Genomic DNA, 26,488 nt, shown 5'->3' on the forward strand with positions numbered 1-26,488 from the left:
CAATTTGACTTCCTCTCTTCCTATTTGAATACCTTTATTTCTCTCCCTTGCCTGATTGCCCTGGCCAGGACTTCCAATACTATGTTGAATAGGAGGTGTGAGAGGGCATCCTTGTCCTTGTGCCAGTTTTCAAAGGGAATGCTTCCAGGTTTGCCCATTCAGTATAATATTGGCTGCTGGTTTGTCATAAATAGCTCTTACTGCTTTGAGACATGTTCCATCAATACCTAGTTTATTGAGGTTTATTAGCATGAAGAGCTGTTGAATTTTATCAAAAGCCTTTTCTGCATCTATTGAGATAATCAAGGGTTTTGTCATTGGTACTGTTTATGTGATGAATTACATTTATTGATCTGCATATGTTGAACCAGCCTTGTATCCCAGGGATGAAGCTGACTTGATCCTGGTGGATAAGGTTTTTGATGTGCTGCTGGATTTGGTTTGCCAGTATTTTATTGAGGATTTTTGCATTGATGTTCATCAGGGATATTGGCCCAAAATTTTATTTTTGTTGTGTCTCTGCCAGGTTTTGGTATCAGGATGATGCTGGCCTCATAAAATGAGTTAGGGAGGATTCCCTCTTTTTCTATTGTTTGGAATAGTTTCAGAAGGAATGGTACCAGCTCCTCTTTGTACCTCTGGTAGAATTCAGCTTTGAATCTCTCTAGTCCTGGGATTTTTTTTGTTGGTAGGCTATTAATTACTGTCTCAATTTCAGAACCTGTTATTCGTCTATTTAGGGATCCAACTTCCTCCTGGTTTAGTCTTGGGAGGATGTATGTGTCCAGGAATTTATCCATTTCTTCTAGATTTTCTAGTTTATTTGTGTAGAGGGGTTTATAGTATTCTCTGATGGTAGTTTATATTTCTGTGGGATCAGTGATGACATCCCTTTATCATTTTTATTGTGTCTATTTGATTCTTCTCTCTTTTCTTCTAATGAAGAAAAGAGTCTTTTCAGACTAATGTCTGGCTAGCAGTCTATCTATTTTGTTAATCTTTTCAAAAAAAAAAAAAAAACCAGCGCCCAGTTTCACTGATTTTTGGAAGGGTTTTTCATGTCTCTATCTCCTTCATTTCTGCTCTGATCTTAAGTTATTTCTTGTCTTCTGCTAGCTTTTGAATTTGTTTGCTCTTGCTTCTCTAGTTCTTTTAATTGTGATGTTAGGGTGTCGATTTTAGATCTTTCCCACTTTCTCCTATGGGCATTTAGTGCTATATATTTCCCTCTACACACTGCTTTAGCTGTGTCCCAGAGATTCTGGTATGTTGTATCTTTGTTCTCATTGGTTTCAAATAACTTATTTATTTCTGCCTTAATTTCATTATTTACCCAGTAGTCATTCAGGAGCAAGTTTTTCAGTTTCCATGTAGTTGTGCAATTGAGTGAATCTCTTAATCCTGAGTTCTAATTTGATTGGACTATAGTCTGAGAGACTGTTTGTTATGATTTCTGTTCTCTTACATTTGCTGAGGAGTGTTTTAATTCCAATTATGCAGTCAATTTTAGAATAAGTGCAACGTGGTTCTGAGACGAATGTATATTCTGCTGATTTGGGGTGGAGAGTTCTGTAGATGTCTATTAGGTCTGCTTGGTCCAGAGCTGAGCTCAAGTCCTGAACATCCTTGTTAATTTTCTGTCTTATTGATCTGTCTAATATTGACAGTGGTGTGTTAAAGTCTCCCACTATTATTGTGTGGGAGTCTAAATCTCTTTTTAGGGCTCTAAGAACTCACTTTATGAATCTGGGTGCTCCTGTATTGGATGCATATATCCTTAGGATAGTTAGTTCTTCTTGTTGTGTTGATCGCTTTACGATTATGTAATACTCTTCTTTGTCTTTTTAGATCTTTGTTAGTTTAAAGCCTGTTTTATCCGAGACTAGGATTGCAATCCCTGCTCTTTTTTTCCTTTCCATTTGCTTGGTAAATATTCCTTCATCACTTTATTTTGAGCCCATGTGTGTCACTGCACATGAGATGGGTCTCCTGAATACAGCACACTGATGGGTCTTGACTCTATCCAATTTGCCAGTCTGTGTCTTTTAATTGGAGCATTTAGCCCATTTACATTTAAGGTTAATATTGTTATGTGTCAGTTTGATCCTGTCATTATGATGCTAGCTGGTTATTTTACCCATTAGTTTATGTAGTTTCTTCATAGTGCCGATGGTCTTTACAATTTGGTATGTTTTTGCAGTGGCTGGTACTGGTTTCTCCTTTCCATATTAGTGCTTCCTTCAGAAGCTCTTGTAAAGCAGGCCTGGCAGTGACAAAATCTCTCAGCATTTTTTGTCTGTAAAGGATTTTATTTATCCTCCACTCATGAAGCTTAATTTGGCTGGATATGAAATTCTTCATTGAAAATTCTTTTCTTTAAGAATGTTGAATATTGGCCCCAACTCTCTTCTGGCTGTAGAGTTGCTGCCAAGAGATCCGCTGTTAATCTGATGTGCTTCCCTTTGTTGGTAACCCGACCTTTCTCTCTGGCTGCCCTTAACATTTTTTCCTTCATTTCAACCTTGGTGAATCTGACAATTATGTGTCTTGGGGTTGCTCTTCTCGAGGAGTATCTTTGTAGTGTTCTCTGTATATCCTGAATTTGAATGTTGGTCTGTCTTGCTAGGTTGGGGGAGTTCTCCTGAATGATATCCTGAAGAGTGTTTTCCAACTTGGTTCCATTCTCCCCACCACTTTCAGGTATACCAATCAAACGTAGGTTTTGTCTTTTCAAATAGTCCCATATTTCTTGGAAGCTTTGTTCATTCCTTTTCATTCTTTTTTCTCTAATCTTGTCTTCATGCTTTATTTCATTAAGTTGATCTTCAATCTCTGATATCCTTTCTTCCACTTGATCGATTCAGCTATTGATCCTTGTGCATGCTTCATGAAGTTCTCATGCTGTGTTTTTCAGCTCCATCAGGTAATTTATGTTCTTCTCTAAATTGGTTATCCTAGTTAGCAATTCCTCTAACCTTTTTTCAAGGTTCTTAAGTTTCCTTGCATTGGGTTAGAACATGCTCCTTTAGGTCAGAGGACTTTCTTATTACCCACCTTCTGAAGCCTACTTCTGTCAATTCATCAAATTCATTCTCCATCCAGTTTCGTTCCATTGCTGGTGAGGAGTTGGGATCCTTTGAAGGAGAGAGGCATTCTGGTTTTTGGAATTTTCAGCCTTTTTGTCCTGGATTTTTCCTCATCTTCATGGATTTATCTACCTTTATTGGTCTTTGATGCTGGTGACCTTCGGATGGGGTTTTTGTGTGACTGTCTTTTTCATTGATGTTGATGCTATTCCCTTCTATTTGTTAGTTTTCCTTCTAATGGTCAGGCCCCTTTCCTGCAGTGCTGCTGGTGTTTGCTAGAGAGAGGTCCACTCCAGACCCTGTTTGCCTGGGTATCACCAGCGGAGGCTGGAGAACAGCAAAGATTGCTGCCTGTTCCTTCATCTGGAAGCTTTATCCCAGAGGGGCACCCGCCAGATGCCAGCTGGAGCTCTCCTGTATGAGATGTCTGTCGATCCCTGCTGAGAAGTATCTCCCAGTCAGGAGGCATGGTGGTCAGGGACCCACTTGAGGAGGCAGTCTGACCCTTAGCAGAGCTCAAGCACTGTGCTGGGGGAGCTGTTGCTCTCTTCAGAGCTGGCAGGCAGGAACATTTAAGTCTGCTGAAACTGCACCCACAGTCACCCCCTCCCCCAGGTGCTCTGTCCCAGGGAGATGAGTATTTTATCTATAAGCCCCTGACTGAGGCTGCTGCCTTTCTTTCAGAGATGCCCTGCCCAGAGAGGAAGAATCTAGAGAGGCAGTCTGGCTACAGTGGCTTTGCTGAGCTGCGGTGGGCTCCGCCCAGTTTGAAATTCCCACAGCTTTGTTTACATTGTGAGGGGAAAACTGCCTACTCAAGCCTCAGTAATGGCAGACACCCCTCCCTGCATCAAAGTCAAATGTCCCATTTTGACTTCAGACTGCTGTGCTGGCAGTGAGAATTTCAAATCAGTGGATATTAGCTTGTTGGGCTCTGTTGGGGTGGGATCCAGTGAGCTATACCACTTGGCTCCCTGGCTTCAGCCCCCTTTCCAGGGGAGTGAACAGTTCTGACTCGCTGGCATTCCAGGCGCCAATGGGGTATGAAACAAAACTCCTGCAGCTAGTTCGGTGTTTGCCCAAACAGCCCCCCAGTTTTGTGCTTGAAACCCAGGGCCTTGGTAGGCGCCCAATGGAATCTCCTGGTCTGCGGGCTGCAAAGACCATGGGAAAAGCTTAGTATCCGGGCTGGAATGCACTGTTCCTCATGACACAGTCCCTCATGGTTTCCCTTGGCTAGGGGAGGTAGTTTCTCGACCCCTTGCACTTCCTGGGTGAAGCAGCGCCCCATCCTGCTTCGGCTCACCCTCTGTGGGCTGCACCTACTATCTAACCAGTCCCAGTGAGAGGAGCCAGGTACCTCAGTTGGAAATGCAGAAATCACCCGCGTTCTGAATTGATCTTGCTGGGAGCTGCAGACCAGAGCTTTTCCTATTCGGACATCTTGGCCTATATGTCTATCCTAACTATTTTTTTATTATTCTGGCATGTGATTTCTCTCTTCCATTTAATGGTTTTCACAATAAATAAGCCTTAATGACAAATATCATAAAAATCAAATACTCTTCCTAAATAGCAAACATGAAACTGTCCAAACATGATAGTTTAGAGAGCAAAAATGCAAATTGTTCTTCAGCGTTACCAAGTTTTTCAGTCTACTGTAAGAGCTTGATCTTAGAGTGTGTTGACTGACTTCATATCACATATAGAATATATGCAAAAAGACCTTAAAAATGTAGAGTGATAACATCTATTTCACATACACCAACATTCTTGGATATTCTCATCTTTAGTCTTCTCTCAAATTGATCCCCTACTGACATTAAAAAATTACTAACGTTTTATAGCAGCACTGTGCACAGCTCTTACATCAAGAGTAAGAAATAAACTTTTCCAAAACTGCTTAAAAACAAGAGTAACATTCAGCTGGGTACAGGGGCTCCCACCTGTAATTCCAGCACTTTGGGAGGCCGAGGCGGGTGGATCACAAGGTCAGGAGATTGAGACCATCCTGGCTAACACAGTGAAACCCCATCTCTACCAAAAATACAAAAACTTAGCCGGGTGTGGTCGTGGGCGCCTGTAGTCCCAGCTACTCAGGAGGCTGAGGCAGGAGAATGGCGTGAACCTGGGAGGTGGAGCTTGCAGTGAGCCAAGATCACACCACTGCACTCTAGCCTGGGCGACAGAGCAAGATTCTGTCTCAAAAAAAAAAAGAAAAGAAAAAAAAAGAAAACACACACACACACAGAGTAACATTTATTAGAACATAGAGAAAAAAGAAATGCAGAGTAACAAAGATGCCAAGACATTCTCTATATCCGCTAGGCCAGGTGTTTGAAGCAGAAGAAAAATGCGGAGTGACTGATACAAGTTACTCATGAGCACCAACCACTTGTTCACAAGTGGTACCTTACTTATCATACATTGCTTAATACCAAATCTAACTTAAGATTCCTTCCCTGGATAAACATCCCATCATTTTTTTTATGGATCCAATTCTAGCCCATTATTTTAGCATAACAAAGGTCAAACATGTTAAGAATCTTAAACCCAGAGTTATTTACTCTGTTTTTAAGACGAAAAAGTTTCCTGATAGATTTCAAAGAGATTCCAAAAAGACAGCTTCCTCTGAGTTTAAAATAAGGTTCAGGTACACTTAATTTATTTGCTTCTGTTTTGTCTTTGGATTTAATGTTTTCCATCCTAGGTAAAAATAAATTCCCCCAGTTGTTAAATGAATTTGATCTTCACTATGCCCAATCTTAATATATGGTATAGATGTATGTTTATATTAGAGTGGGCAAAAGGCAAACTAAAACTTCCTGTCTGATTTTTTTCTTAACAAATTGTACACTGCTGCTTACCAAAACTTCTGTTTTCCACATAATGCTGTATCATATTCCCAGGACTTCCTGCTCTGACCCAAAGTGAGAAGCAATGCCTTTGTCCTAAGAAAATAAGCCTTTAGCTTAGGTTCAAACACTGACAACAAAGCCTGAAATTGGATACTTACCAGAATATTTTCCCATGTTTGGTTTCTCTAAATTCACAGATGATCATTACCAAACTTTCAAAAATATCATAACTATCCTCAATGACTTTAACATTAAAGTTGGGAAAATGACCAAAATTCAATTACCTTTAATTTTACAAATGCAAATTTAAGATGAAGACATAAATGTATCACTATCAGTAATGACACATGTGGTGAACCATTTCATTCTGCACCAAAAGTACCTGGAAAGGCTTCAGTAACTCCCAATGTTTGGATGGGGAGCTTAGAACAATAGAGATAAATACCAATATCAAAATGAGAGAGAGGAAAATTATAATTTCTTCATTAAGCAAACAATAAGGTTAAAACAAAATATGTAATTTAAACTTCAAAGCACAAAAAGAATTCTTCAAAATATTCTAGACATTTTCATCCCATAAGTACTCTGTATCAACAATCAGCACCACACTTGGAAAATCAGCCACAAGTCAGCTGTAATGCTGTGTGGATGCAACCACAGATCATTACCTACTTAATTGTGTATATATCTAATAGGCTCATACAGCTCTTTTGGAACAAAGGTTTTATAATGGAGTAGATGATAAATACTGAACTATAGTGCTACCAGGTGCTATAATAATATAAGCAGAATTTATATAGAGAATTTTAGCCTGTATTAATGTTGTATACTAATGTAGAAAAAAAGATTTAAAATCAGGTTTGTAATAATACAGTTAAAAAAGAAATGCAATGTTTATTACAGGTTGATATTGTGGCATCTTGCTAAAATCCCATAAGTGATACTAAAAACATTAAGCTAAATATAGTTTATTTGGTCAATGAATGCAACTGTCAGTGGACCACAGAAGAAAAGGTATTTACATTGTAAAAATTTAAAGGCATCCAATCTAAAATTTAATGTTGACTCTGAAGAATATCAATTAGATTAATTTATATTTTCTGTCATTTGAAACTAGAGTGTATGAAAGTAAACCTGTATACACAGATACTCTTCTAAATCATTGAACAAAATATGAACAAAAACCAGCAACACTACTCCATCTTCTGGTGACATATTCCCTTACCTAGATGTATTTCAGCATAAGTGTTTCTACTGCTGTCACATTTGGAGCATGAGATAGGGTATAAAAGCTGATTAGCTTCTTCCTAAATAGCAAACATGAAACTGTCCAAACATGATAGTTTAGAGAGCAAAAATAAGTACGCCTTAAAAAAAATAAAAGGACAAACTGAACTCATTACATATTAAATTCGCCCTCAGGTAATTAGGCCTCAAGTAATCAGCCCCTAACAAACAGCTTAACATCTACAAAAGGCTGCATGACTGGTGTGTGCCTGTTTGAAGCTCTGCTGCAAGTTGGTCTCAGCTAAGCATCCTCAACATTTCCTTTGAATTTCAGCCAATAGTGCCCTAGGCATGCTCCCAGCACTACTATTAACAAGAAAACTGTAGTTGAAGCAGTAGTCTTTTTGCCTGACAAGGACACTGTAACAGTCGTTGTGATGTTTCTGTGTACACAGGTAGAGATGTACAGCTTGGATACACAAATTTAATATGAATGTATTTGAGATTATAATTTTTACTAGTTGCATAGGACTAAGCTTGCCTTTCTGGAACAAATGCTGCTGAGTCAATACCAGACAGTCCCATGATCAGTTTGGCCAAGTCACAGTGGACACTCCAGGGCTAAAGTATCACATTTTTCTCTTCTTCTGCTCCCTGTACCTTAGTCTCAGCTGTTTCCATATTCAATCTCTTTAGCTAGATTAACAAAAGAAAAGAATGAAGACTCAAATAAAACCAGAAATAAAAGAGGAAATATTAGAACTGATACCACAGAAATACAAAGAATCATAAAAGACTACTGTGAACAATTATATGGCAACAAATTGGATAACTTAGAAGAAATGGATAAATTCCTAGACACATACAAACTACCAAGATAAAAAAATGAAGAAATGGAAAATCTGAATAGACTAATAATGAGTAAGAAAATTAAATCAAGGCCAGGTGTGGTGGCTCACACCTGTAATCCCAGCACTTTGGGAGGCTGAAGCAGGTGGGATCACAAGGTCAGGAGTTCAAGATCAGCCTGGCCAACATGGTGAAACCCTGTCTCTACTAAAAATACAAAAATTAGCTGGGCATGATGGCACATGCCTGTAATCCCAGCTACTCGGGAGGCTGAGGCAGAAGAATTGCTTGAACCAGGACCTGGGAAGCACAGGTTGCAGTGAACGAGAGCACACCACTGCACTCCAGCCTGAGCTACAAAGGGAGATTCCATCTCAAAAAAAAAAAAAAAAGAAAGAAAGAAAGGAAAAGAAAATTAAATCAATAATTTAAAAGTCTCTCATCAAAGGAAAGTCCAGGATCTGATGACTTCACTGCTGAATTCAACTAAAATTTAAAGAAGAACTAATACCAATTCTCAAACTCTTCCAAAAAACTGAAGAGGAGGGAATACTACTAACTCATTTTATGAGGCCAACATTACCCTGACACCAAAGTCAGGCAAGGAGGCTACAAGAAAAGAAAATTACAGGCCAATATTCCTGATGCACAAACATGCAAAACTCCTCAACAAAATAATAACAAACTTCAAAAGACCATTCGCCATGATCAAGTGGTACACCACATTAACAGAATGGAGAACAAAAATCATATAAACAACTTAATAGATGCAGAGAAAGAATTTAACAAAATTCAACATACTTTCATGATAAAAACCATTCAACAAATTAGATATAGAAGTAATGTATTTCCTTTTTTTTTTTTTTTTTTTAGATGGAGTCTTGCTCTATCACCGAGGCTGGAGTGCAGTGGCACAATCTCAGCTCATTAGAACCTCCACCTCCCAGGTTCAAGCAATTCTCCTTCCTCAGATTCCCGAATAGCTGCGATTACAGGCCCACACCACCAAACCTGCTAATTTTTGTATTTTTATTAGAGACAGGGTTTCGCCATGTAGGCCAGGCTGGTCTCAGACTCCTGACCTCAAGTGATCCACCCACCTCAGCATCCCAAAGTGTTGGGATTACAGGTGTGAGCCACTGTGCCTGGCAGAAGGAATGTATTTCAACACAGTAAAGGCCATATTTCACAAGCCCACATTTAACGTTATGCTCAATAGTGAAAAGTTGAAAGCTTTTCTTCTAAGATTAGAAACAAGACAAGCAGTGCCCACTCTTGCCACTTGTATTCAACATATTACTGGAAGTCCTAGATACAGCAATTAGACAAGAAAAAGAAATAAAAGGCAGGAAAGAAAGGTAGAAGTTAAACTGTCCCTGTTTGGAAATGACATGATCTTATATGTGGAAAACCCTAAAGACTCAACCAAAAAACTTTTAGAACTAATAAATGAATTCAATAAAGTTGCAGGATACAAATCAACATGCCAAAATCAGTAGCATTTCTATAAACTAACAACAAACTATCTGAAAAAGAAAACAATTCCATTTACAATAGTTACAAAAAATAAAATAAAATGTTTAGGAATAAATTTAACAAAGGAGGTGAGAGTTATATACACTAAAAACTACACATCATAGATGAAAGAAATTGAAGAAGACACAAATAAATGGAAAGATATCCCACAATCATAAGTCGGAAGAATTAACATTGTAAAAACTGCTGTACTGCCCAAAATGATCTACAGATTCAATAAACCCGTCAAAATAGCAACATTTTTCACAAAAATAGAAAAAAAAATCCTAAATTTACATAACACCATAAAAAATTCCATGTAGCTAAAGTAATCTGAAGCAAGAAGAACAAAGCAGGAGACATCACACTTCTTAATTTCAAATTATATTACAAAGTTATAGTAATCAAAACAGTATGGTACTGGCAGAAAAACAGATACATAGACCAAAGGAACACAAGAGAAAGACCAAAAATAGACACATACATATACAGTCAACTAATTTTTGACAAAGATGCCAAGAATACACAATGTGGAAAAGATAGTCTCTTCAGTAAGTGGGGTTGGGAAAACTGAATATCCACATGCCAAAAAATAAATTTATTTTTATCCTACAACATAAACAAAAATTAACTCAAAATGAGTTAAAGCTGGAAACATAAGACCTGAAACCATAAAACTACTATAAGAAAACAAAGAGGAAATGCTGTATGATATTGGTTGTCACAATGTATTTTAATATGACACCATAAGTACCAGCAACAAAGGCAAAAATAAATAAATGAAATTACATCAAACTAAAACGTTTCTGCACAGAAATGGAAATAATCAATAAAATGAAATAGTAGCCTATGGAATGAAATAAAATGTTTGCAGACTGTACATCCAATAAGAGGTGAGTACTGAAAATCTATAAGGAACTCATTTAACTGAAAAAAAAAAAAAAGAAAAAGAAAAGAAAGCACCCACAAATAACCTAATTAAAAATGGGCAAAGGATGCAAATAGTCACGTTTCTTTTTTTTTTGAAACCAAGTCTTGCTCTTGTCCCCCAGGCTGGAGTGCAATGGCATGATCTCCGCTCACTGCAATCTCTGCCTTGTGGGCTCAAGCAATTCTCTTGACTCAGCCTCCCAAGTAGCTGGGATTACAGGCGCCCCCACCATGCCCAGCTAATTTTTGTATTTTTAGCAGAGATGGGGTTTCACCATGTTGGCCAGGCTGGTCTCGATCTCCTGACCTCAGGTGATCCACCTGCATCAGCCTCCCAAAGTGCTGAGATTACAGGTGTGAGCCACCGTGCCTGGCCTAAATAGATATGTTTTTTGTTTTTTGTTTTTTTTAATCCTTTAAGTTCTAGGGTACATGTGCACAATGTGCAGGTTTGTTACATATGTATACATGAGCCATGTTGGTTTGCTGCACCCATCAACTCATCATTTACATTAGGTATTTCTCCTAATGCTCTCTCTCCCCCAGCCCCTACTCCCCAACAGGCCTCAGTGTGTGATGTTTCTGGCCCTGTGTCCAAGTGTTCTCATTGTTCAATTCCCATCTATGAGTGAGAACATGCAGTGTTTGGTTTTCTGTCCTTGTGATAGTTTACTGAAGATGATGGTTTCCAGCTTCATCCATGTCCCTAGAAAGGACATCAACTCATCCTTTTTTATGGTTGCATAGTATTCTATGGTGTATATGTGCCACATTTTCTTAATCCAGTCTATCATTGATGAACATTTGGGTTGGTTCCAAGTCGTTCCTATTGTGAATAGTGCTGCAATAAACATACGTGTGCATGTGTCTTTATAGTAGCATGATTTATAATCCATTGGGTATATACCCAGTAATGGGGCTGCTGGATCAAATGGTATTTCTGCTTCTAGACCCTTGAAGAATCGCCACACTGTCTTCCACAATGGTTGAACTAATCTACACTCCCACCAACAGTGTAAAACCATTCCTATTTCTCCACATCCTCTCCAGCATCTGTTGTTTCCTGACTTTTAATGATTGTCATTCTAACTGGCATGAGATGGTATCTCTTCGTGGTTTTCATTTGCATTTCTCGGACGACCAGTGATGATGAGCATTTTTTCATGTATCTGTTGCCTGCATAGATGTCTTTTTTTGATAACTGTCTATTCATATCCTTTGCCCACTTTTTGATGGGGTCGTTTGTTTTCTTCTTGTAAATTTGTGTAAGTTCTTTGTAGATTCTAGATATTAGTACTTTGTCAGATGGGTAGATTGCAAAACTTTTCTCCCATTCTGTAGGTTGCCTGTTCACTCTGATGATAGTTTATTTTGCTGTGCAGAAGTTCTTTAGTTAAATTAGATCCCATTTATCTATTTTGGCTTTTGTTGCCATTGCTTTTGGTGTTTTGGTCAGGAAGTCTTTGCCCATGCCTATGTCCTGAACGGTACTGCCTAGGTTTTCTTCTAGGTTTTTATGGTTTTAGGTCTAACATTTAAGTATTTAATCAATCTTGAATTAATTTTTGTACAAGGTGTAAGGAAGGGATCCAGTTTCAGCTTTCTACATATGGCTAGCCAGTTTTCCCAGTACCATTTATGAAATAGGGAATCCTTTCCCCATTTCTTGTTTTTGTCAGGTTTGTCAAAGATCAGATGGTTGTATATGTGTGGTATTATTTCTGAGGCCTCTGTTCTGTTCCATTGGTCTATATATCTGTTTTGATACCAGTACCATGCTGTTTTGGTTACTGTAACCTTGTAGTATACTTTGAAGTCAGGTAGCATGATGCCTCCAGCTTTGTTCTTTTGGCTTAGGATTGTCTTGGCAATGCGGGCTCTTTTTCAGTTCCATATGAACTTTAAAGTAGTTTTTTTCCAGTTCTGTGAAGACAGTCATTGGTAGCTTGATGGGGATGGCATTGAATCTATAAATTACCTTAGGCAATATGGACATTTTCACATATTGATTCTTCCTATCCATGAGCATGGAATGTTCTTCCATTTGTTTGTGTCCTCTTTTATTTCGTTGAGCAGTGGTTTGTAGCTCTCCTTGAAGAGGTCCTTCACATCCCTTATAAGTTCGATTCCTAGGTATTTTATTGTTTGTAGTAATTGTGAATGGAAGTTCACTCATGACTTGGCTGTCTGTTTGTCTGTTATTGGTGTATAGGAATGCTTGTGATTTTTGCACATTGATTTTGTATCCTGAGACTTTGCTGAAGTTGCTTAACAGCTTAAGGAGATTTGGGGATGAGATGATGGGGTTTTCTAAATCTACAATCATGTCATCTGTAAACATGGAGAATTTAACTTCCTCTTTTCCTAATTGAATATGCTTTGTTTCTTTCTCTTGCCTGATTGCCCTGGCCAGAACTTCCAACACTATGTTGAATAGGAGTGATAAGAGAGGGCAGTATTGTCTTGTGCCGGTTTTCAAAGGGAATGAATTCTTCCAGTTTTTGCCCATTCAGTATGATATTGGCTGTGGGCTTATCATAAATAGCTCTTACTATTTTGAGATATGTTCCTTCAATACCTAGTTTATTGAGAGTTTCTAGCGTGAAGGGCTGTTGAATTTTGTCAAAGGTCTTTTCTGCATCTATTGAGATAATCATGTGGTTTCGTCATTGGTTCTGTTTATATGATGGATTACGTTTATTGATTTGCATATGTTGAACCAGCCCTGCATCCCAGGGATGAAGCCAACTTGATCCTGATGAATAAGCTTTTTGATGTGCTGCTGGATTCGGTTTGCCAGTATTTTATTGAGGATTTTCACATCGATGTTCATCAGGGATATTGGCCTAAAATTCTCTTTTTTTGTTGTGTCTCTGCCAGGCTTTGGTATCAGGATGATGCTGGCCTCATAAAATGAGTTAGGGAGGATTCCCTCTTTTTCTATTGATTGGAATAGTTTCAGAAGGAATGGTACCAGCCTCTCTGTGTACTGTGAATCTGTCTGGTCCTGGACTTTTTTTGGTTGGTATGCTATTAATTATTGCCTCAATTTCAGAGCCTTATTTTGGTCTATTCAGAGATTCAACTTCTTCCTGGTTTTGTCTTGGGAGGGTGTCTGTGTCCAGTAATTTATCCATTTCTTCTAGATTTTCTAGTTTATTTGCCTAGAGGTGTTTATAGTATTCTTTGATGGTAGTTTTTATTTCTGTGGGATTGGTGGTGATATCCCCTTTATCATTTTTTATTGCATCTCTAAGTAGACATTTTTCTAAGGAAGACATACAAATGGCCAATAGATATATAAAAAGGTGCTCAACATCAGTAATCATCAAAGTAATGCAAATCAAAACAAAATAAGATACCACCTCACAGTTGTTTGGATGGCTATTACCAAAAAACAAAAGATGACAAGTGTTGGTGAGTATGATCAGAAATGGGAACACTTGTACAGAAATGGGAACCTTGGTGGGAATGTAAATTGGTATAGCCACTATGAACAGTAGTATGAAGGTTCCTAAAATATATTTAAAAAATAGAACTACTATATGATCCAGCAACCCCACTTCTGAGTATATATCCAAAGGAAATGAAATCAGTATTTTGAAGAGATATCTGCACTTTCATGTTCATTGCAGCATTATTCATGATAGTCAAGATATAGAAACAACCTAAGTGCCTAGGATATACTTTAAAGGTTTAGAGGACACAGGATTCTAGAAATTGTCAATAAATCAAAATTCCATTACAGTAGAAAACTACAAAATTATGCACTTTCTGTATTATTTGTGTATCCATGATAAAGTAGTTGAACCATATGATGCTTATAAGTCCTTCCTTTGTCTACAGCATTGTAATATTATTGCATTTTCTTCTTTTTTTAAAAAAAAAAAAGGCACCACTGAATTATTTTCATTTACTGGCACCTCAATGCCTAATACAGTATATTCATATATATTGATAAATGTTAAAAGCATCTTTGTTGTTCCTGCAGTTTAATATGAATTTCCTGGATTATTCCACAGTCTCGATGCAATAAGGTTCCTACAGACTCAAGAAAGTCCATACCCTTTCTGGTACTCCTTTCATCCTGGTAGAAAATTCTATTCTACTTCAGATTCCTAGGGCTCAATCTGAAAGAGGAGAACTCCCACCTGGAGGGCAAGCATAATCAGAAAGAAGTGGACTTCACTGAAAAGTCAATTGTGCTGCATCCCCATTTCAGTCCTTTGTTGTACATTTCTGTGAACACTCAAAGAAGTTCACTCCTTTCTTCTTGAGTAGGAAAGTGGAAATGTAGAGTGGCTGGAGGCTTGCATTTTAGAGAAGACTCCACCCACATCTTTTATTAAGGGGACTCTGAGGGACTCCTGTATTTCATATGTCCCTGGAAAGAGGAGAGAGTGTCACTACTCAACCACCTGGCAAGGGTCCAGCAAAGAAAATGCACCTCAAGACACAGGATATAGCAGAAGTATGTTTTTCCTGGAGAGAATGGGGCTCACTTCCACAAAGGCTGCCATCAGAGTCTCTCATTATAGCCATATATAAGCAAGGCCTCCCAATCCATTAATCCCAATGAAATAAACTGAATGCCCTGGCTTTGTTTTAACATTAGAAGAGATTTCTGCAACCAGTCCAATCTCAGGATCATGTAGCTTTTCAAACAGGAAAAGAATGCTTTTCATACTATAGGTCTTCTCTTGGTTTCAGGATACAAACCAGATACCAAGAGTCAACAGAGGGCTCACCAAAGAACCAAAGGTTATGAGAATACATCATTTCCTATTATTGTCCGAACTCTGTCATTAGCAAAGTATGCGGCCTTGTACAAGATATTTAATCTCCTTGCACCTCATTTTTCTCATCATTAAAATAAAACATGTGGGGCCGGGCACAGTAGTTCACCCCTGTATTCCTAGCACTTTGGGAGGCCGAGACAGGTGAATCGAGTTCGAGACCAGCCTGGGCAACATGGCAAAACCCTGTCTCTACTAAAAATACAAAAAAACTAACCGGGCATGGTGGTGGACGCCTGTAATTCCAGCTATCTGGGAGGCTGAGGCAAGAGAATCAATTGAAGCCAGGAGGCAAAGGTTGCAGTGAGCTGAGATTGTGCCACTGCACTCCAGCCTGGGTGACAAAGCAAGACTGTCTCAAAAATAAAAATAAAATAAAATAAAACAGTTAGGTTAGATGAATTCAAAAGATTCTTTACTTGGTTTAAGGTTCTCTACTCTAGCATACCCTCTGTAGCTTGCATCTTAAACCACTAAAGGTCATAATCTTAGTACTGAAACATTACCTTCTTTTCACGCACAGATCACTTTCAAAGTGCAAAACAGACTAGAGAAGACATTTTCAGAGGTAACTCGTCTATTATTTCTCCTCAATACCAACTTTTATTGACAACCTTAGGTACGTCAATAAAAGACACGTACAAATAAGCACCATATTGATGCAAACACTGAAGTTTTTTTTTGTTTTTGTTGTTGTTGTTGTTGTTGTTGTTTTGCCATCTCTGGAATTCCTATCAGCATTGTAAATTTTGAAATAACCCATAACAAAGAATTAACTATTTCAATAAACATTCTCCACTATAAAGTAGCCATAAACTGCCCACAAGGCAAACTATTGTATAGCAAACAACCATGTAAAAATTAATAAATCTTCTCTGGTGCATGAAAATCAGCTAACGCTTGACTCAACAGCTTTCTACCTAAGTACCACCAATAAACTGAGCCCCAGAGACAACAGATGGAAACAGAATAGCAAACCTTAGGAATTAAAAGATGTCTCTATAATGTTTTTACTTTGCTAATTTAATAGAAGACACTTAGTTGTCATGACCATTAACTATCCAGTGTGGAAATCAAATTTTAGAAGGAGGACAAATGTATAATATACATCATTTTAATCATTCATTTTAAAATAAAGGCAATTTTCTTACATTAAAAAATCCATATGATTTTTTTTCTTCAGACTGTGACTACAGAAAAACAAATCACCCTATAAAGATCTGTAGTTTATGAAGCAGTGAAAATGGTCAAATGGTTATTGCAGTAAGCTAGAAATTAGGAAATGTGAATATTAATTCTAAATTTGTTACTGACTCAGGATGACCTTGCATGATGCATCCAACCTTCTTTTCTCTGTATCAGAAAACTAAAGAATAAATGTAACATCATATTCTTTTTTCCTTTGGGACAAACAACTGTGTACAATTGAATAAAAATGAAATTGTATGTGTACTGGCTAGAATAAAATATGTTTGGGTTGGTTTGAACTTAGCACAGTGTTTAATAATTCAACATTTTTCATACCTGTGCAATAAATTTTTAAATGATGTCTGAAATGCTTTGAAATCTTCAGAAACAGGTTTATAAATGGCATAAATAATCATTTTATTTGATCTGGCAAATAAGATATAGACTACCACCTAAAATATACATGAATATTTTAATATAGCAGTCCTTGGTTCACTTACCCTTAAAAGAAATAATTCAATCAGAATTCTTCCAAGACAGTTAGATTAATTACAGAAGAAGGAAAAAAAGAATCTCCTCCCAATTGAGCAATTAACATACTTCATCTTACAAAGGCCACTGAAGTTAATCCATGGCTATAGAACTATTGCTCTAGAAGTTTAGCACCTCCCCTTAGTACTCACTGAGTCCAGCTCCCACTTACACCCTTCCTTAGACTGCATCTAAACAATTCCAGATACATACGTTATTTTTTTATTTTATTGATTTATTTATTTTTCGAGATGGAGTTTTGCTCCTGTCACCCAGGCTGGAGTGCAATGGTGTGATCTCGGCTCACTGCAACCTCTGCCTGGGTTCAGCCAATTCTCCTGCCTCAGCCTCCCGAGTAGCTGCGATTACAGTCACCCACCAACATGCCCGGCTAATTTTTTGTATTTTTAGTAGAGACAGGGTTTCTCCATGTTAGTCAGGTTGGTCTTTATTTTTAAAGGTCTTAAAGAAAATATATTTACAACTCCATTTTAATGTTAGCCCCAGTGGAAAGTTAGTCCCTACCTTATAAGGTCCTTACAGATAAGCAATTCCCAGTGCAATATTATTCTAGCTCATTCATTACATTTTTCTTGCTATAAGTCCTTACATGGTTGAAGGACATTATTGGAATTCATCAACTTTTTCTTCTCTATATGCTATAGTACAACTGCAAGCCTAGCACTATTTAGTTTCATTTTCTAAGCATTTCTTCCATAGGATCCCTACACTGTTGTCTTGTATCCTCAGAGTTCTCGAGTTCCCAGGGTAAGCCTAAGAGTATTTTCTATGTGGTCAGTCATTATCTATCTAGAATTTTATTTTTTTTGTTTTGAAATATTTGATTGACAAAGATTGAATATATTCAAAGTGTGCAACAAGATGATTTGAGAGATATATACACATTGCATAATGATTACCACAATAAAATTAATACATCTATCATCACTCATGCTGTTTATTAGGTCCTGAGAACTTGTTCATCTTATAAGCGAAAATGTGTACCCTTTGATCAATATCTAGTAATTTCCTCCATCCACCAATGCCTGGAAACCACCCCTCTACTCTCTGCCTCTCTGAGTTTGACATTTTTAGATTCCACATATAAGTAAGACCATACAGTATGTATATTTCTGTGTCTGGATTATTTTGCCTAGCAAAATGTCTTGCAGGTTCAACCATACTATTGCAAAGGCAGGATTTCCTTCCTTTTTAAGGCTAAATAATATTTCATTGCATATAGGTGTGCCACATTTTCGTTATTCATCTGTCAATAGACACTTAGGTTGTTTCCATATCTTGGCTGTTGTGAATAATGCTGCAATGAATGTGGGAGTGCAGCTATCTCTTCAAGATACTGATTCCATTTTCTTTGGATATATACCCAAAAGTAAGATTGACAGATCTTATAATAGCTCTATTTTATATTTTTTACCAACCTCTATACTTTTTCTGAAATGACTATACAAATTTACATTCCCAACAATGTGCAAAGGTTTCCTTTTCTCCACATCATCACCAACCCCTGTTATCTCTTGTCTTGCACACCTGTTAGGATGGCTATCATAAAAAGATAAGAGATAACAAGTAGAATTTTATTTTTCAATAGAAGAATGTTAACCCTCAGTCATTTTTATCAAATAAATTTTATCTGACTTATTTCTATTTTTCATCTTTTATATAAAAGTTTTCTTAAATTCAATTTTTATCCTACAAGGTATTATGTACCCTTCTGGCTTTGAAATTATCTAAAAGGGGTCACACACCCAATTTAGTAAAAGAAAAAAAAGCAGTTGTTCACTCCTGAGCATCATCAGTAACAAAGTATCATGTGCTGAACAATACCTGGAAGCATAAGGGAAGTTTGGGTATATAGAATGTAATTATTAACCTGAATTGGATGTTAGCCAGAACACCGGACCCACTTCCCCCAGCAGATTGTCATAGTACAAGTCCTCAGTACATAACTGCCCATCAAGAGACACCACCTTAGAAATATATTAGAACCAAACGTTGCAGCTCCCTTCTCGAGAGGTGTCAACATGTTCTTTTTGTTACACAGATCACCAACTGCTAGACTATGTATGTCCAAAAACATTCTATTCCATATGTTCAGAACAGTGCTGGACCCTATGTACAGCACAGAAGTACACAAAATAAAGAACATATCCATATCCTTATGGAACTTACAACCTATTTAAGAAAATGGCTTATGAGAATAACACAGAACACTATAATAGCTACCAGTTATACTAAACACATGTCAGGTGCAATGTTAAGTCCTTTATACATATTTTATAGGACTTACTTTATACTTGATATATTGTTTCCTCAAAGCAAGCTGTTTAAGTTAGGGGTTCTTTTTCTGATGCTTTTTAAAAAGAAACTCAGGTGCCCAGTACAAACAGTCTAACCAGGTTTGGGTAACTACAAAGCTCACACTCTAATCACTGTACTACATAGATTCTCAATGAGTATATCATCAATCAGATGCTAAAATGTATGACACAGATAAAAGCTAAGAATGGCAAACAGTGAAGAGTTAACATATTGACTAGAGGTCACAGGAGGAGGTGTTACGAGGTAGGCTAGACTTCAGTTTGACTTTAAAGAATGATTTAAGTACGTAAAATGAAAGGGGCTGTATATTCTAAATACCAAGTTATATAAACCTTGTGGACAGGTCAGAAGGCAAGAATAGCATGCGGTGATCAGAGAGACAAGAATCAGATATGTGATGTGTTTCAACATGCATGTAGGTCTGAAGTGCAATAATTTAATTTTACTTATTTTTGTATCAATGTGTAAATGTGCTTTAGTCTATATAATGTTCAACTCAATAATGTCAACTTTATTTCATATCAAAAGACTTCAGAAGCCTCTGGAAATGGATGTGTTTTATAATGTTATTATAAGTTTTAAGGGTAAAGAGAGAAATGAATTACATTAGAGTCCACATTATCAAACCTTATTTTGTTTTACTCCACAAAATGAAAGCTCTAAGGAAAGCTCTTGATTTATAAGCACTCAAATTAATACATAAATCTGGGATCAGTGTAATAACTGGAACTTGCTATTACCATTCCTATGTCACACCAACTAGAAGGATGAAAACCAAGCAGCCCAAGCAGATAAACTCCAAGAGTGTACCTACCTTTTGATAGTAAAAACCAAAAGAGTGTCTAGATTCTCCAGTTAATCCTGTTTTGTCATCTGTTTACTTCAGGCTGACTCCGCCCGGTAAACCCACCACCTCACGTATCACAACCTCCTCTCTCACCTTTTCCAATCAAAACTATTTCAACATTAGTCTTTCTGAAAGTACGAAAATGTAGAGATGCTTGTACCCAAGGAATAGCTGATGCACTGGCACTCACTCTTTTAAATAAATAAATGCTAAGTTCACACCCAGGAAAGAAAGCACAGTAACCTCAGAAAAACAGAGGTGCAAGAATGGAGCAAAGTATTCCAGTAGTCTATCTTGCGCCGAGAAAGAAATCTCTCAAAAATCTCTCAAAAATGTTAAAAATATCATAGAAGGGGACAGAAAATAAAACCTAATGGATGACTCCAATAAAATAATTATAGTCAATTCATTGGACATCCATAATTCAGAGTTAACACTGGCATTTTCTGTTTCTTTTAAAAAATGGATAGAAGAATAAAATATGTTAGGAGAAAACCTCAATAATACATAGGGGCAAGGGACAATCTCTCAGCCCATGGTATCCAGGAAGCGAAAGGTTTATGCTCTTTTGAATTTTAAAAGTGTAGCAAAACACATTGATTTTAATTGCCTATAATCTGAGGTCAAACCTTTTGGCATGGTTCTTTGTTCATAGCAACAACACCACCAATAATATTTACTGAGGATTTGCCATGAGTCAGATACTGTTGTAAGCACTGGAGAGGATACAGCATTAAAGGTGACAGACGAGGCCCTATCCTTATGGAGCTTATGTTCTGTCCCAATGTGGAATGATAAATACGGTTGGACCAGGGAACAAACCATGACTAATTCTCTAATACAAAGAATACTGTCTTATAAAGAGGAAACTTTCTTGCTAAATTGGCAATTTTACAGAGACCTGAATCTTTTCTATTAGAAGAAAAACACTTCCTGGTGTGTGCTTAATCAGGTTTTGGAGCTTCAAAGGAATAGAATCAGAGATAAAAGACAAATCCCACCAAGCTAGAGAAGAGCTGATGTTCTGACCCTTTGACCCTGCCCATCAAGAAGACACAACACTCCAGGTTTGAAGTCAGACTTGATTTGGATTTGAAGCCATTTCATGCCTTATTAGCTCCATGACCTTAGGCATGTTACTTAACTTTCTTAACAGTTTTCTCATCTGTAAAATGGTGCTAATAAAAGCCAGCTCACTGTATTGTTATAATCATTTAAAGATTTCATTCATAAATGTTTAAATCATACCACGTGGCATATGCGTTTCATTTAATAAATAGTATAGATGATTTATATATGCATATATATATATAAACACACTCCATGTGCTCATCTTTTCTTTACGCACATATAATTTACCCATCTATCCTCAATGCCATTCTCCCAGAGTTCTACCCTTCTGCCCTTGAGGTATTTACCTTCTTCCAAATTCACAATTAGCTAGGAAAAGAATCCAATCACTGAAAATGTGTTAATGAGAAAGGATAACGGAAGAGTACAGTGACTACTGCCTGCCAGCTCAAATACCCCTCCATGGAAGGTTTTGGAAACAAAACTGTACTAAAACTTGCATAGGCCAGAGGAGTGACTCTGGTGTGAATGCTAAGCAGCATCCTCTGGGGGTTTGTTGTAGTGGCACTCAGTAACCATCAAGTGCTAATACCTAGACCCTCATTAATTTTTTTAAAAAACAAAATTTAAATGGACATTGTATCCTTTTTCATGTAAATTAATATATGTGCAAAAGTAATGTATTTGTTCTGGAACATTCTATAAAATAAATATAACCCCCTAGGAAAATAGGGCCACAGAAAGGTTAAATGTCCACGTAACATCTGTGATAGAGCGATACCTAGAACACAATTCTCTTTTTGGCCCAATAATTCTAGACCATATCATGTTGACTTCATGAGATTTAACTAAGTATAGAAAGTTCCACTTTGAAAACCTTCATCCAAAAGGATCCAAAGCTTGTGAATTAGGCAATGGCAAGAATGCCACGCCCTTTGCTACGCTAAGAGGAAAGTCTCTCAAGTGATCGACTCGATGCCTGGCCATGCAAGTCAGACATTTAGTCATTTTTCTAGACGCTATCCATCATGGAGCACATTCCCGAATTTCATGCAACCTTATCTAAACGTCTAACTGCCTATTCTGATCAGAATAAACTTTTGGTGGAAGTAAAAGCTTGACAATGCTGACACCTAGTGGCTGTGAAGAAACTGGAGCAGATCCAGCCTAGGAAGAGTAGTGAGCTACTGTGGCAGTGTCTCCAAAACACACAGCATTTAATCATGATGAATATTCGGTTATGAAGTACAAATTCTAAAACAAACCCTATAAAAGTTTATTTCAGCTGTCTATCTTGGGGCCTACAAAAGGAGGCAATAAAAACCTTGCATTTGAAAAGTAAATTTTCCTTCTATCTTCCACACTTAGCAAATTACTCATCTTCAAAGATCAAAGAAAACTAAAGATTGATTCATATTTTGACATATTTATGACTATTTTCCTTAATGTTGCATGTACACCCACAACCTTATCCTGGTCTTAAGGTGATTTTTCTCCCCAGGTCAAATATAAAAGCCAACTGGCCAAGCCATTATAGAGATTTCCTTTATGCCGCTGAAGCGTCCCTAGTCAAAGGGTAGTTGGATTTTCACAAACCAGCAGGAATTTTTTTTAAGCGAGGTATAAGGACACATGTGGAAACCCCTAAAGTACACATCTAAAAGCAAGGACCACATTGAACACTGTGGGAAGCCATATGAACACAGCAGATCAGCACAACACAACCTGTTTCTGCTCTAACCATTAGAAGATAAGTTTCCTCAGGTCCACCTGCACCTGTGACAGGCAGGATGGCAGGAAGCCTAAAGTGTTCATCTCCTCCACCAAGGAGAGCTCTGACCCCTACCTGCTGACGTTTGAAGGCTAAATAATCCAAATTTTCCAGCTCCTTCCCAAGCTTCTGGTAGGTTTTCTGGAGGTCGGATTTGTTGGCAACATTTTTGAGAGACTCAAATGTCCTTCGAAACTGAAATTGAAAACAAAAGCAGATCGTTAGGATAGCAGCAGATTTTTCGCAAATTCTCAACTTGCTAACACAAAGAACGATGGATTAAGCTCATTTCGTCTCCCCTTTCATAATCAGTGAGAACAAAATGCTAGCTAATTATCTTCCAATGAAATAATTAGGGACACACAAAGAGTTATAAACCGTATTTTAAGTATAATCAACATTATTGCATGCATGAGAAGCCTGTTTAGTCTTCCTTCTAACAAAAGAGCACACTTCATTTAAAAAAAATAAAAAAAGAGGCCGGGCGCGGTGGCTCAAGCCGTAATCCCATCACTTTGGGAGGCGAGACGGGCGGATCACAGGTCAGAGTAGAGACCATCCTACGAACACAGTGAAACCCACGTCTCAACGAAAAAATACAAAAAAAAAAAAACTACAAGGCGAGTGGCGGGCCCTGTAGCCACTACTCGGAGCTGAGGCGGGAATGGCAGCAAACCCGGGAGGCGACTTGCAGTGAGCTAATCCTGCCCGAACTCCAGTCCGTGCGACAGAGCGAGACGTTCGCCTCAAAAAAAAAAATAAAATAAATAAAATAAATAAAAAATAAAAAGATTCATCTTTTTACGAATACACTTCTGCTTTTAAATTTTTTAAAAAGCACAGTGAATGTATAATTTCAAATCATAATGAGGAAGCATTAAAGAGTGCTCACATTTCAATCATGGAAACAAACAAATGTATGAAAATGTAGTTGCTTACATGATATTTTGCAATAATGGCATGAGATCTGGTTTGCCTCTATAATAATATCTATGCAGAATAGGTCACCCAACAAACTTCAGCAAGGAAGATCTCTCAGAGCTTGTATTTCGAGAAGGAAGGAAAACTTAACATTTTGATGATCAAAGCATATGTGGCATGTTCAGCAAACATTTACTTATTTCTGCTCTATAACACAGATGAGCTATGAGCAGATAGAGAGTTCTGATCAGTTTTGCTGAATCAGAATGCTCCCATTCTTTTGAAATCAGGTACTAGATAAATACAAAGGTGAAAAATTGCAACTACAGAATACTGTCTGCTACTAATAATTAATTAAGCAAAGGAAGCTCACAAGAAATTGGATTCTTGGTTTATTTTAGTAAATTAGAACATACTTTGGAGGGTTAGTGATTGAAAATGTCAAGTAATGTAATTTGCAAGACATTTGCATTTGCTCTCTCTTTATGTCATTTATTTCCCATATTCTTACTCTGTGCCATTAGACAGATTTCTCCAGATAGAGACTTGACCATCTTAAACATACCAGAACTCCACTGTGACTATGATGCCATGAGACAGGCTAATAAGATTTTATAGAATATAATTAAGTTTCCAGGGAAATTATTTGACCCTTCCTATATCAGACTCTATGAAATAAATCATATTAAAATGGCATTCTACTGAATTAAATCCCTAATTTCATGAAAGTAACATGTTTATCTCAATCCAAGGTGACAGAGGGAAAAGAAATGGGAAATAACAGTGCTAAGATTCCATGACAGGACATTAAATTAAATTCAACAAATAATCATTTAGAACCTATATGCACAAGGCACTATGAATATAAAAGACATTTCCTGCCCTGAAGGAACTTAGACCATTGGAGAAACTAGACACGAAATTCGGAAATGAGATGGACACTGACACTTACTGAGTGCCTGCTCAGCCCCAGGTACTTTATGCTTTCCAATTGAATCTTCACAAGAACCACAGGAGTTCCTATTTCTTTTCTCATTCTACAATTCAGTAAACTGGGTTTCAGAAAGTTTGATTGAACTGGGTTTCTATTACAACGTTCATGTTCTTTCTACTCTATCCTTAACTCTAACACAAGGCAAGGTAGTAAAGAGAATGCAAAAAAAAGAGATAAAGGTAACATTGGTGAAAACTCAGAAAACTCACTGATATTGACTGAGGGACTCAGACCACGTAGAAGACGTAAGAGAATTTGAATTGGGCCCCAAAGGACAGGAAGTCTTTTAAGAGTCTGACATGGAAACCAATTCTACCCAACACTTCAAACACAGCCAAAATCAGTTCATTTTTCCCACTTATAACAATAAACAAATTTCTTTCAACATAATTTTAATGACCTTTATATGAAATATTTATCGTATTGTAGAATCATTTCTGTGCCTTGCCCATTTCTTGGTTCATTCTATGTTCAAATCAAAATAAAACCTTATTTAAGATTCTAAAACATTTAAGTAATTTTATCTATGATTTAAATAATACAAGCTATTTCACTGACAAATCCATTTAACTCTAAAGCATGTTTTAGCCCCTGTACTTTGTCTTCCCTAAGAAATATTAGCTCTACTTCTTAAATATTTCTTCTTCATATTTATCTCTGTGAACATTATACAGCTCCAAATGGGAACTTTAGAGCAAACACACTTGTAAAGAGTGTTCAAAATAAAAAACACAGAAAACCATCACTTCCCAGTAATATGCCCATGGCCAAAGAAAAAATGGAGAAAATCCAGTAACAATACATCATCACAAGAATATTTTAACTAAAGGTCGGAGTTTGTATAATATGGAGAGTTCAGCTTGAACTTTCGTTACGAGGAACTACATCCTCCATTTATTGATAATAAAGAGTTCAAAATACTGTAAAACCATGATAATTTCATTCATTTAAGCAGTTTTTTTGCTTACAAAGCAATTAATTGTCAAGGAGAGGTCATATGAAACCTGTGGTGTAGCTCTGGCTTAGCTCCCTATTGAACACACCCCATCCCCACCTGCACACATTTACACTTAAAGATGCTAAAGAGTGAAAGCAATAATCTTACTTTGCAAATAATGCTGAAGTACGGAAGATAAAAGTTAGGTTGAGGCCTAGATTCTAAAGAGCATTCACTTGAACATTTTTCTAACAGGCCACAATGGTTAATCATTGAAACAAACCTCCAAGATTTTCTGTATTTGATTCAGAATTTTTTTATATTGATAATATTGATAATTTTTTATATTGATAATTTTTTATATTGATAATTTTTTATATTGATAATTAATTTATATTGATAACATGATAATTTTTTATATTGATTATTTCTCCAAATAAATGATCTCCCAGTTGGAGACAAGTTGGGGAAAGGAAGCACAATTAATTCAAGAGATTTTTAATACTCCTGGATTTTACTTATTCAAAGTTTTGAGTGGGAATTTAAAATGAGCCAAAAACCCCAGAATAATTTGTTGAACCTTGAATTTTTCCTGTGTGCTTTTTTTTAACTCATGATAAACCAAAC

At 37.1% G+C, this 26,488-nt stretch overlaps 1 protein-coding gene across 3 annotated transcripts in view; it reads right to left on the reverse strand.

Annotated features, from left to right (window-relative positions):
• CTNNA3 (catenin alpha 3) overlaps nt 1-26,488 on the reverse strand; it is a 1,783,100-nt gene that overhangs the window by 1,594,644 nt on the left and 161,968 nt on the right. For all 3 annotated transcript variants that reach the window (XM_030941008.1, XM_030941007.1, XM_030941009.1), the window contains exon 5: nt 23,085-23,204. In XM_030941008.1, coding sequence (XP_030796868.1) covers nt 23,085-23,204 — 120 coding nt within the window. The remainder of the gene's footprint in view (nt 1-23,084; nt 23,205-26,488) is intronic.

The sequence above is a fragment of the Rhinopithecus roxellana genome, chromosome 11 (genome assembly GCF_007565055.1).
Source record: "Rhinopithecus roxellana isolate Shanxi Qingling chromosome 11, ASM756505v1, whole genome shotgun sequence".
Lineage (NCBI taxonomy): Eukaryota > Metazoa > Chordata > Mammalia > Primates > Cercopithecidae > Rhinopithecus > Rhinopithecus roxellana.